The 15,000-nt window shown below is 46.7% G+C and overlaps 1 protein-coding gene across 1 annotated transcript in view; it reads left to right on the top strand.

Moving 5' to 3' along the window:
- The window catches only part of paip1 (poly(A) binding protein interacting protein 1), a 55,627-nt gene that overhangs the window by 2,676 nt on the left and 37,951 nt on the right, over positions 1-15,000 (top strand). The window contains exon 2 of the mRNA XM_060907676.1: positions 14,372-14,532. Within this exon, the coding sequence (XP_060763659.1) occupies positions 14,372-14,532 (161 nt within the window). The remainder of the gene's footprint in view (positions 1-14,371; positions 14,533-15,000) is intronic.

Here is a 15,000-nt window from a genome sequence, read left to right as displayed (position 1 = left end):
ACACCATACACACACTATACACACACCCACTATACACACACTATATATATATATATATATATATATATATATATATATATATATATACACACACACACACTATACAAACCATATACACACACACACCATACACTCAAACCATACACACACTATACACACCATATACACGCACACTATACACACCATATACACACACACACCATACACTCACACACACACTATACACACCATATACACACACACTATATACACACACACACACACACACCATATACACACACAGTACACACACACACACACCATACACTCACACACCATACACTCACACACACACTATACACACCATATACACACACACTGTACACACACACTATACACACACACTATACACACACACACACACACACCATATACACACTCTATACACACTGTACACACCATATACACACACACACTATACACACCATGTACACACACACACACACGTGCACACACACTATACACACCATAGACACACACACTACACACAATACATACACTATACACACACACCATATACACACACACTATACACACACTCTACACACACACTATACACACACACACACTATACACACACCATATACACACATTATACACACTATACACACACACAATACACACACTATATATATATACACACACACAACATACACACACACTATACACACCATATACACACACACTCTATACACACACTATATACACATACACACACACACACACACAGTATACACACACTATATACACACTACACACACACACACAATACACACACTACACACTATACACACATACACACACCACACACACACCATATACACACACACAACTATACACACACTATATATATATACACACACACACACACACACCATATACACACTATACACACACACCACATACACCATACACACACTATGCACACACTATACACATACACTATACACAGACACACACTATACACACCATATACACACACTACACACACACACACCATATACACACACACACACACACACACTATACACACACACACTATACACACCATATACACTATACACACCATATACACACACACTATACACACACACACACACACCATATACACACTCTATACACACACTCTATACACACACACACACACACACACACACACACACACCATATACACACTATATATACACACAATACACACACACTCTATACACACACACTCTATACACACCCACACACACTATATACACCATATACACACACACTCTATACACATACATACACACACACTATATATACACACACACACTATATACACATTATACACACTACACACACACACTATACACACACACCATACACACACTACACACTATACACACACACACACACACACTATATACACACACACACAACTATACACACATACACTATATACACACACACCATATATACACACACTATACACAGACACACACTATACACACACACTATACACACACACTATACACATACACACACTATACACACACACACACACTATACACGTACACACCCACTATACACACACACACTATACACACCATATTCACTATACACACCGTATACACACACACACACTCTATACACACACACTATATACACACTATACACACTACACACACACACACACTATATACACACACCACATACACGCACACACTATACACACATACACACACACACAACTATACACACATACACTATATACACACACACACACACAACTATACACACACCATACACACACTATACACACACACCACATACACCATACACACACTATGCACACACACTATACACTCACTACACACACACACACACACTATATACACACTATACACACTACACACACTATACACACACCATACACACTATATACACACACACACTATATACACACACCACATACACGCACACCACATACACGCACACAATATATACACACATACACTATACACACACACACACTATACACCATACACACACTATACACACACTACACACACACTATACACACACCATATAAACACACACTACACAGATACACCATACACACACACACCATACACACACTATACAGACACACAATACACGCACACACACACACTAGGGTTGTGCCAATGGACGATATCATCGTCCATCGTCATTTATGACCCACCATCGTGATGGATAGTAACCATCGCGATGCCACGCCCCTTTTTTGTCAGAAACATGCACTGACCTTCTTTAGGCCTGTTGACCTAAAAATTTAGCAGGATTGCACGGTAAATGATCAAATCACGAATATAACTAATATGCATTAGAGTTTAAGTAGTCAGACATGACAATTAAAATACTGTGTGGCTACAAATAGGACTAATTAGCCTATTATAATCTCATCTCATCTCATTATCTGTAGCCGCTTAATCCTTCTACAGGGTCGCAGGCGAGCTGGATCCTATCCCAGCTGACTACGGGCGAAAGGCGGGGTACACCCTGGACAAGTCGCCAGGTCATCACAGGGCTGACACATAGACACAGACAACCATTCACACTCACATTCACACCTACGGTCAATTTAGAGTCACCAGTTAACCTAACCTGCATGTCTTTGGACTGTGGGGGAAACCGGAGCACCCGGAGGAAACCCACGCGGACACGGGGAGAACATGCAAACTCCGCACAGAAAGGCCCTCGCCGGCCCCGGGGCTTGAACCCAGGACCTTCTTGCTGTGAGGCGACAGCGCTAACCACTACACCACCGTGCCGCCGCCTATTATTATATTATTTATTATTATTATTCTATTATTAATAGGCTATTATTATTTATATCTTGAGGCTAGGGTTACCCTAACCATTTATTCACAAAACATACATCATACGTGCCAGAATGATTCTGGTACTAGGGTTGTGCCGATGGACGATATCATCGTCCATCGTCATTTATGACCCACCATCGCGATGGATAGTAACCATCGCGATACCACGCCCCTTTTTTTGTCAGAAACATGCACTGACCTTCTTTAGGCCTGTTGACCTAAAAATTTAGCAGGATTGCACGGTAAATGATCAAATCACGAATATAACTAATATGCATTAGAGTTTAAGTAGTCAGACATGACAATTAAAATACTGTGTGGCTACAAATAGGACTAATTAGGCTATTATTATTTATTATTATTATTCTATTATTAATAGGCTATTAATATTTATATCTTTAGGCTATAGCTTGCCTTCGTTTTTTTTCTACATGTCTGTATTAATGTTAAATATTTGAGCAAATAGAATAAGCCTGGTCGTAGTGCGTCGGGAAACATGCTCATTGTCAACTGTATGACGTTCAACTTCAGCGAAAGCATTAACTTTGCAGTGCAAAGGCTATAAAATGAATAGGCACGAAGGTGTTTCTGTAAACACGTTTATTAAAAGTTGAACAACAAATCAAGGTCAAGATAACGGAAGGTATACTGCACGAAATGCTGCTCCAACGACAGAACTTTTAAATGGCTATGCCATTTTTACTGCAAAAGCTTTAAAAGAAATCGTCATGCAGTTCACTATGATATCACAGCAGAACAATAAAGAACCAGAGAACATGGGTATAAGAGCAAGCAAAATAATAAAACAAACAGAAAACATGGCTTCCCGAAATGCGCAAAAAATGTAATAACTTAAAAGGTTAAGAGGGCCGTGTATTCCAACATGTTTAAATTTCAATGTTTCTGGCCAAAAAAACTAACATGTTAACCTTCTCTGGCTTTAATAAGCTGCGGATTGGGGTGACTACACTACCCGCGGTGCTGAAAACTCTTTCTGACGGCGTGCTGGTAGCGCATATGCACAGATATTTTCTTGAGATGTTTGCCATTAACGGAAACCTGCACTGATTATTTTTCCACCATATCAGTGGATCCTCTTCCCCATCGATTGCACTTTCCTGCAGGTAGATGGCCATTTCTGCTTCAGCTCTTTGCTCGTCAGTGAGCGTGGATTCTCTGGCTCCCCTCTTCCCTAAAAGGCTCCCCAAAGACGCCTTCTTTTTTTTGGGCACTGCCGCGGCGCTTTCTCCCGTTTCCTCTTCTCCGCCTTGTGCCAGGCCGGGTGTTGCACTTGAATGAATGATTTCTGCCACGACCTCTTCAATCAGCTCACATTTTGTACAGCGAAGTGCTTGGGGGCTCATGTGGTCGCCTCTGTACCTGGGGTCAAGCAGTGTGGCTTTACGCAGCATCCTCTGAATGGTGTCATCATATCTGCGTTCCATCTGCTCCAGGACAACACGCTTCAGGTTGGCTGTCAATTCGGAATCATCATCACATTTCTCCAGCACACTTTCTAAATGGCCCAGCATGGGTACCAGGGAGGACACCGTTATGTAGTTTTCCCCAGAAAGAATATCTGTGAAATCCGCCACTGGCTTCAGCGCCTTGTTCACCGATTCTAGAACACTTATGTCCTGCCATGTCAGCTGGGGCAGTGGGCGGCGGCTTTTGTCTTCAGCAAGCACACGTTTGATGGCTTGTGCTTACTCCAGTATTCTTTCCACCATTTGCTGTTTTGAGCCCCATCGCGTGGCACAATCCTGTCAGTAAAGACACAGGCCTAGTTATCCACTTTAAGTTAGCCTAATGTCAATAAGCTGCACATTAAATGATAAAATAATCTAGCCTATATTTGGCCCTGAATATGCTAATGATTTAAAAAGCTATATAATAATTTAAATACTATTTAGTTGTTAGAACTGTTTAAAATATTACCGTGATCAATGAATGCTCAGGGAGGTTCATTTCCACCTGCGCTTTCCGAAGCTCATTTCGCCGTAGCCAGCTGTGGGAAAAGGCAGCGTTGACAGCTCGGCAAACTCCAAAAGCGCGGTCTGTGCTCGCCTTCTGTTGCGCCAGGGAGTTGTTAATGGCCAGGTTCAGGTTGTGGCCAAAGCAACTCAGCCATTGCCATTTCAACTGCCGGATGGCAGCGACGATATTCGCCCCATTGTCAGTGGTTATGCAGGCGATCCTTTTCTCCTGTATGTTCCACTCCATGATCGTGCTGCGCAGAGCATCCTCCAAATTGTCCGCCGAATGCGTCTCTGGCATGAAGCTGGTCTGTAGACATTTGGACTGCATTCTCCACTCTTGGTTGACATAATGTGCGGTCACTGACATGTATGGCATCATGTTGCAGCTGGACCACATGTCAGTTGTCAAGGCCAAATATTCCACCTGGCCCAGCTCGGTTGCAATGCCACTTCTTATCTCATTGAAAAGATTGGGTACAGCCGTATTAGAAAAATATTTGCGACCTGGCAACTCCTACTGCCTGTCAAACGTGTGTAGCATGGCCCTGAAAGTGGGCTTCTCCACCGTGTTGAACGATACCATTTCTTTGGCCAGGTAGCGAGTCACAACACCTGTCAGCTCCCTCCACCTGTCACTGTCAGTTTTATATTTAGTGCTTTTCGCAAACATCCCAGATATGGTCGGTTGCGCTTTTTTGCAAGGCCCTGTACGCACGGACACGTTGAGGGTCGCATATTGTTCAGGATGGTGAACACGCAGGTGATCGCGCAAATTTGTTGTCTGTCCATCTTTGACACGGACCACAGATGCGCAAATCTTGCAGACACATTTGTTTATGTCCTTTGGTTGCCCACGCTCATCTGGTTCAAAACCAAAGCAATTCCAAATAGGCGAAGTCGTGCCCTTCTTTCCAACCAACTTCTGCGTCATAGTAGGCTGCCAGCTGTTCAAATGAAATGAAACGAGCCTTTCTAATGAAATTGGACGCTTTTAATCGTTAACATTAAAATTTCAAGCAGAATGGAACGACAGCTTTTTATCACGCGCAGCGCGCCAAAGCCCAGGAAGAGTATGGATTATGTAAAGTATATACCGTATTTTTCGGACTATAAGTCGCACTTTTTTTCATGGTTCGGCTGGCCATGCGACTTATACTCCGGTGCGACGTATATATGTTTTTTTCGTCTTCATAATGCATTTTTTGGCTGATGCAAACTCCGGAGCGATGTGTAGTCCGGAAATACGGTAGTTTTTAAAATGTATTACCATTAAATTATCGTTATTAGTAGATTATTATTTTTATGTAGGCCTAATTATTTATTTAGTGTTACAATTAAGTAAATAAATATATAGTATGGGATAGTGACATTCTCAGCGCACGGGCCATTCAAATGCAATGGAAGTTTTTTTTTCCCCTTATACGTTAAAGCCTGGGAAGTCCGTAGTATCAATACCAAGTAGCTTATATACTACTGTTATTTTATAATTATTAATTATGTTTTTATATAGTATTAAATTTGGTCATGAATTCTGCAAATCACTCAAACCCCCCCCCCCCATCCTCTGACAATATCATCGTCCATCGCATCGTTTCACTGTAAACATCGTCATCTGCCAATTAAGGAGACATCGCCCAACCCTAACACACACGCACTATACACACGTGCGCGCGCACACACACCACACACACTATACACACACACGCACACACAATACACACACCATATACACACACACTATACACACACACACACACACCATATACACACACACACCATATACACACTACACACACACACACACACACACACAATATATATATACACATCACATACACACACACCACATACACACCACATAGACGCACACACACCCCAAATACACACACACACCATATACACACTACACACACACACACACACACAATATATATATACACATCACATACACACACACCACATACACACCACATAGACGCACACACACCCCAAATACACACACACACCATATACGCCATATACACCATATACACACCCACACACACACCATATACGCATACACATACATACACGCTATACACATACCATATATACACACACACCATATACATGCATACACACACACACACACACACACACACACACATATATATATATACGGTCTGTGTGTGTGTTCTGTAGCTCAGACATTAGAATTCTCTATAAACTCCATCACTGAAACACTGTCTGTGTGTCCCAGTTCACACTCACTGCACACTCACTCCCTCCCTCACTTCATACTCACTCACTTCATTCTCACTGCACACTCCCTCACTGCACACTCACTCCCTCCCTCACTTCATACTCACTCACTTCATTCTCACTGCACACTCCCTCACTGCACACTCCCTCCCTCCCTCACTTCATACTCACTCACTTCATTCTCACTGCACACTCCCTCACTGCACACTCACTCACTCCCTCACTGCACACTCACTCACTTCATTCTCACTGCACACTCCCTCACTGCACACTCACTCACTCCCTCACTTCATACTCACTCACTTCATTCTCACTGCACACTCCCTCACTGCACACTCACTCACTCCCTCACTTCATACTCACTCACTTCATTCTCACTGCACACTCCCTCACTGCACACTCACTCCCTCCCTCACTTCATACTCACTCACTTCATTCTCACTGCACACTCCCTCACTGCACACTCACTCCCTCCCTCACTTCATACTCACTCACTTCATTCTCACTGCACACTCCCTCACTGCACACTCACTCACTCCCTCACTTCATACTCACTCACTTCATTCTCACTGCACACTCCCTCACTGCACACTCACTCACTCCCTCACTGCACACTCACTCACTTCATTCTCACTGCACACTCCCTCACTGCACACTCACTCACTCCCTCACTGCACACTCACTCACTTCATTCTCACTGCACACTCCCTCACTGCACACTCACTCCCTCCCTCACTTCATACTCACTCACTTCATTCTCACTGCACACTCCCTCACTGCACACTCACTCACTCCCTCACTTCATACTCACTCACTTCATTCTCACTGCACACTCCCTCACTGCACACTCACTCACTCCCTCACTTCATACTCACTCACTTCATTCTCACTGCACACTCCCTCACTGCACACTCACTCACTCCCTCACTTCATACTCACTCACTTCATTCTCACTGCACACTCCCTCACTGCACACTCACTCACTCCCTCACTGCACACTCACTCACTTCATTCTCACTGCACACTCCCTCACTGCACACTCACTCCCTCCCTCACTTCATACTCACTCACTTCATTCTCACTGCACACTCCCTCACTGCACACTCACTCACTCCCTCACTTCATACTCACTCACTTCATTCTCACTGCACACTCCCTCACTGCACACTCACTCACTCCCTCACTTCATACTCTCACTTCATTCTCACTGCACACTCCCTCACTGCACACTCACTCACTCCCTCACTTCATACTCACTCACTTCATTCTCACTGCACACTCACTCACTCCCTCACTGCACACTCACTCACTCCCTCACTGCACACTCACTCACTTCATTCTCACTGCACACTCCCTCACTGCACACTCCCTCCCTCCCTCACTTCATACTCACTCACTTCATTCTCACTGCACACTCCCTCACTGCACACTCACTCACTCCCTCACTTCATACTCACTCACTTCATTCTCACTGCACACTCCCTCACTGCACACTCACTCACTCCCTCACTGCACACTCACTCACTTCATTCTCACTGCACACTCCCTCACTGCACACTCACTCACTCCCTCACTTCATACTCACTCACTTCATTCTCACTGCACACTCCCTCACTGCACACTCACTCCCTCACTGCACACTCACTCCCTCCATTCTCACTGCACACTCACCCACCCACACTCACTGCACACTCACCCACTACTCACTCATCCACTTCACTCACTGCACACTCACTCCCTCACTCTCCCTCACTATCCACTCACTGCACACTCCCCCACTGCACACTCACTGTACGCTCACTCACTCACTCACTCACTCACTCACTCACTCACTCACTCACTCACTCACTGCACACCCACTCACTTACTTCATACTCATTCACTCACTCACTCACTCACTCACTCACTCACTCACTTCACACTCACTCATCCACTCACTGCACACTCACCCACTCACTGTACACTCACTCACTCACTCACCCACTTCACACTCACTGCACACCCATTCACTATACGCTCACTCACTCACTTATTGTGTACAGTGAGCGTACTCACGAGCGTACTCACGAGCATACTCACTCACTCACTTCACACTTACTGCACACTCACCCACTTCATACTCGCTGCACACTCACTCACTTCACACTTACTGCACACTCATCCACTTCATATTCGCTGCACACTCACTCACTCACTCACTCACTCACCCACTTCACTCACTGCACACCCACTCACTGTACGCTCGCTCGCTCACTGCACACTCACTCACTACTCCCCCACTGCGCACTCAACCCACTTCACACTCACTCACTGCACGCTCGCTCGCTCGCTCACTCACTCCCACTGCAAACTCATCCCATCACTGCACACTCACCCACTACTCACTCACCCACTTCACTCACTGCACACCCACTCACTGTACACTCGCTTGCTCGCTCACTCACTCACTCACTGTGTACAGTGAGCGTACTCACTCACTTTGCACTCACTGCGCACTCACTCACTGCACACTCACTCACTACTCCCCCACTGCACTCACCCACTTCACACTCACTCACTGTACGCTCGCTCACTCACTCACTGCACACTCACCCACTACTCACTCACTCTCTACTCACTCACCCACTTCACACGCACTCACTGTACGCTCGCTCGCTCACTGCACGCTCACTCACTCACTGCTCACTCACTCACTACTCACTCACCCACTACTCACTCACTCACTGTACGCTCACCCACTACTCACTCACTCACTGTACGCTCACCCACTACTCACTCACTCACTGTACGCTCACCCACTACTCACTCACTCACTGTATGCTCACTCACTACTCACTCACTCACCCACTCGCTGCACACTCACCCACTACTCACTCACCCACTTCACTCACTGCACACCCACTCACTGTACGCTCGCTCGCTCACTGCTCGCTCGCTCACTCACTCACTCACTCACTGCACACTCACCCACTACTCACTCACCCACTTCACTCACTGCACACCCACTCACTGTACGCTCGCTTGCTTGCTTGCTCGCTTATTCACTCACTTATTGTGTACAGTGAGCGTACTCACGAGCGTACAGTGAGCGTACTCACTCACTTCACACGTACTGCACACTCACTCACTACTCCCCCACTGCACTCACCCACTTCACACTCACTCACTGTACGCTCGCTCGCTCACTGCATGCTCGCTTGCTCGCTCACTCACTCACTAACTCACTCACTCATTGTGTACAGTGAGCGTACTCACGAGCGTACAGTGAGCGTACTCACTCACTCACTTCACACGTACTGCACACTCACTCACTACTCCCCCACTGCACTTACCCACTTCACACTCACTACGCTCGCTCGCTCGCTCACTCACTCACTCACTCACTTATTGTGTACAGTGAGCGTACTCACGAGCATACAGTGAGCGTACTCACGAGCATACAGTGAGCGTACTCACTCACTCACTTCACACGTACTGCACACTCACTCACTACTCCCCCACTGCCCTCACCCACTTCACACTCACTCACTGTACGCTCACTCACTCACTCACTCACTCACTCACTCACTCACTCACTTATTGTGTACTGTGAGCGTACTCGTGAGCGTACTCACTCACTTCACACGTACTGCACACTCACCCACTTCACTCACTCACTGTACACTCACTCACTTATTGTGTACAGTGAGCGTACTCACGAGCGTACAGTGAGCGTACTCACTCACTTCACACGTACTGCACACTCACCCACTTCACACTCACTCACTGTACGCTCGCTCACTCACTCACTCACTCACTCAGTACTCACTCACCCACTTCACACTCACTGTACGCTCACTCACTCACTCACTCACTCACCCACTGCTCACTCACTCACTCACTACTCACTCACCCACTGCTCGCTCGCTCACTCACTCACTCACTCACTCACTCACTCACTCACTCACCCACTGCTCACTCACTGCACACCCACTCACTGTACGCTCACTGCACACTCACTCACTCGCTCACTTATTGTGTACAGTGAGCGTACTTGTGAGCGTACTCACTCACTCACTTCACACTTACTGCACACTCACTCACTGTACGCTCACTCACTCACTGCTCCCCCACTGCACACTCACCCACTTCACACTCGCTCACTGTATGCTCGCTCACTCACTCACTGCACACTCACCCACTACTCACTCACTACTCACTCACCCACTTCACTCACTGCACACCCACTCACTGTACGCTCGCTCGCTCACTGTACGCTCGCTCGCTCACTGCACGCTCGCTCGCTCACTCACTCACTTATTGTGTACAGTGAGCGTACTCACGAGCGTACAGTGAGCGTACTCACTCACTCACTTCACACGTACTGCACACTCACTCACTACTCCCTCACTGCACTCACCCACTTCACACTCACTCACTGTACGCTCACTCACTCACTCACTGCACACTCACCCACTACTCACTCACTCACTCACTACTCACTCACCCACTTCACACTCACTGTACGCTCGCTCACTCACTCACTACTCACTCACTCACTACTCACTCACCCACTACTCACTCACTGCACACCCACTCACTGTACGCTCGCTCACTCACTACTCCTCACTCACTCGCTCACTTATTGTGTACAGTGAGCGTACTCACGAGCGTACAGTGAGCATACTCACTCACTTCAAACGTACTGCACACTCACTCACTACTCCCTCACTGCACTCACCCACTTCACACTCACTCACTGTACACTCGCTCGCTCACTGCATGCTCGCTTGCTCGCTCGCTCACTCACTCACTCACTCACTTATTGTGTACAGTGAGCGTACTCACGAGCGTACAGTGAGCGTCCTCACTCACTCACTTCACACTTACTGCACACTCACTCATTACTCCCCCACTGCACACTCACCCACTTCACACTCACTCACTGTACACTCGCTCGCTCACTGCATGCTCGCTTGCTCGCTCGCTCACTCACTCACTCACTCACTTATTGTGTACAGTGAGCGTACTCACGAGCGTACAGTGAGCGTCCTCACTCACTCACTTCACACTTACTGCACACTCACTCATTACTCCCCCACTGCACACTCACCCACTTCACACTCACTCACTGTACGCTTGCTCGCTCACTCACTGCACACTCACCCACTACTCACCCACTTCACACTCACTCACTGTACGCTCGCTCACTCACTCACTCCACACTCACCCACTACTCACTCACTCAGTACTCACTCACCCACTTCACACTCACTGTACGCTCGCTCACTCACTCACTCGCTCACTCACTCACTACTCACTCACCCACTACTCACTCACTGCACACCCACTCACTGTACGCTCGCTCACTCACTACTCACTCATTCGCTCACTTATTGTGTACAGTGAGCGTACTCACGAGCATACAGTGAGCGTACTCACTCACTTCACACTTACTGCACACTCACTCACTACTCCCCCACTGCACACTCACCCACTTCACACTCACTCACTGTACGCTCACTCACTGTGTACAGTGAGTGTACTCACTCCCTCACTGCACACTCACCCACTCACTGTATGCTCGCTCACTCACCCACTTCACACTCACTGCACACTCACCCATTTCACACTCACTGCATACTCACTCACTGTACGCTCACTCACTCACTGTACACTCACCCACGTCACACTCCCTCACTGCACACTCACCCACTCACTGTTCGCTCACCCACCCACTTCACACTCACTGCACAGTCCCTCACTGCACACCCACTCACTGTATGCTCACTCACCCACTTCTCACACACACACACACACTCACTCACTGCACTTCACACTCACTGCACTTCACACTCACTCACTGCACACTCACTACTTACTCACTGCATATTACATCAGCCTGCTGACAGCTCAGCTCAGAATATACACATACACACAGCTGGGGGGAGGGGGGGTTCTACACACTGAAGACTCCTGGGTTTGAATCCACAGAAGAATAAAAGATGATGGATCAGAATTTCAGCTTTCAGTTCCCAATATTTTCGACCCAACAATAAATATTGGAACATGTGACTGCCAGGTGTTTCTTGTACCCCAGGTGGATCTTGTTTGATTGACAGTTTCAATAATTAATAGGTCTGAATGTCGACTTTTGGTTGAACCCTGGGTTTCACCTGTGAAGACTGTTAAAAAATTTGCTGTTTCAAAGGAAACCCCACCATGATGACCAGAGAGCTGTCTGTGGGAGAAAACGAGCCGTTCTGAAGCTGAGAAAAGTCGATCAGAGCCACTGCACGAGCGCTGGGCATCACCAATAAAACAACATGGAATTTCCTGAAAAAGAAAAACTGCTGGTGTACTAACAACCAGACATGGACCAGATCAGGCAGGAAAACAACCACAGTTTATGACAAGCATTGTGAGAGCTGTGAAGAAAAACCCAACAACCATCAGTGACGTCACTAACAACCTCCACGGGGCAGCGGTGAAGGTACCACAAGCCACCATTCGAAGACGACCTCGAGAGCAGAAATATAGAGACCATGAGAGCAGATGGAAACCTCTCGTCAGCAGTAAGAATCAGAAGTCCGATTGGAATTCACAGAGAACTACAGAGACGAACCACAAACACTCTGGAACCAAGATGATCCTCGACCAAAGTGTGGAGAAGGAAAGGATCTGCTGCGTGGAGGTGGTGTCACGGCGTGGGCTTCATGGCTGCTTCTGGAACAGACTCACTAATCTTCACTGATGAACTCCTGATGGTATCAGCAGAATGACTTCAGAAGTTTACAGAAACGTTCTGTCTGAGGTTTTTACACAGAAACGCATCCAATCTAATTGGGAGGAGCTTCATCATGCAGCAAGACAGCAACCAAAACACACTGCAGCGCAACACAGGACTTCATCAGGAGAAGAAAAGGGGAAGGTTTTAGACTGGACGAGTCCATCAGCAGACCTGAACCCAACTGAGCAGCGTTTCACCTCCTGAAGAGGAGACTGAAGGGAGAAACCTCCATAAACACACAACTACTGAGAGAAACTGCGCTACACAACTGGAAAAGAGGAACACGACAATGTGGTGATGTCAGTAACACGTCGACATGCACAGATCAGGAAGTGAAAGCTGAAATTCTCATCCATCATCTCCTTCATCTACTGATCTCAAACCCACTTTTGGAGGGGACTGGGTATAAAGAGATGGACAGATATATTTTAATAGGATAAGCTTGCATTAATAAAATCTGATTGTGTGTGTGTGTGTGTGTGTGTGTGTGTGTGTGTGTGTTGTAGCTGACAGCAGCAGAGCGTCCACATCGTCGTCCAGCTCGTCCCTCAGTAACAGCAGCAGTGCAGCAGCAGTAAAAACTCGTCCTGGTCAGACTGCAGTGTCCGAGTCCAGACTGTCAGCACACGCCCCCGAGTTCATCCCCTCCTCCTACACACCTGTCCAGGTGAGGCGTCCAGGTGTAGTGCTGTGCGTGATGTTTATCGTCATCTGCACGAACTGAACGTGTCGGTGCGCTCAGCGTTTCACACGCAGATAGTTATACAGTCCTCATGGACTTCCTCCTGCAGTGTTATAGTTCTGGAGAAGATGGAAACAACACAAAATAAATGCGTGTTATTGCTTTCATTCGTTCCGTGAGAACCGCGTCACACTGAAAAGCAAAACCCTCACTGCGTTGCGTCTCTGTTGAATGTCTGAAGAATTAAATAGTGCCCTCCTGTCGGAGCGACTGTAATTCCTCATTTCACTTTCAGCTCAGCGTTACAGTCGCGCCACACTGAAATGCAGTCAGTGTCCAATCACAGACTTGAGCTGTGTTTGGGGGCGTGGCTATAATCGGAGAAGCAGCCGAAAGTGTTTCTACATAAATAAACAGCCTTTATTGTTTCTCATCAGTTTTTTTTTTCATTCT

Source organism: Neoarius graeffei, chromosome 24 (genome assembly GCF_027579695.1).
Source record: "Neoarius graeffei isolate fNeoGra1 chromosome 24, fNeoGra1.pri, whole genome shotgun sequence".
Lineage (NCBI taxonomy): Eukaryota > Metazoa > Chordata > Actinopteri > Siluriformes > Ariidae > Neoarius > Neoarius graeffei.
The sequence above is the reverse complement of the archived record's forward strand: the minus strand, read 5'-3'. Positions and strand labels throughout refer to the sequence as shown.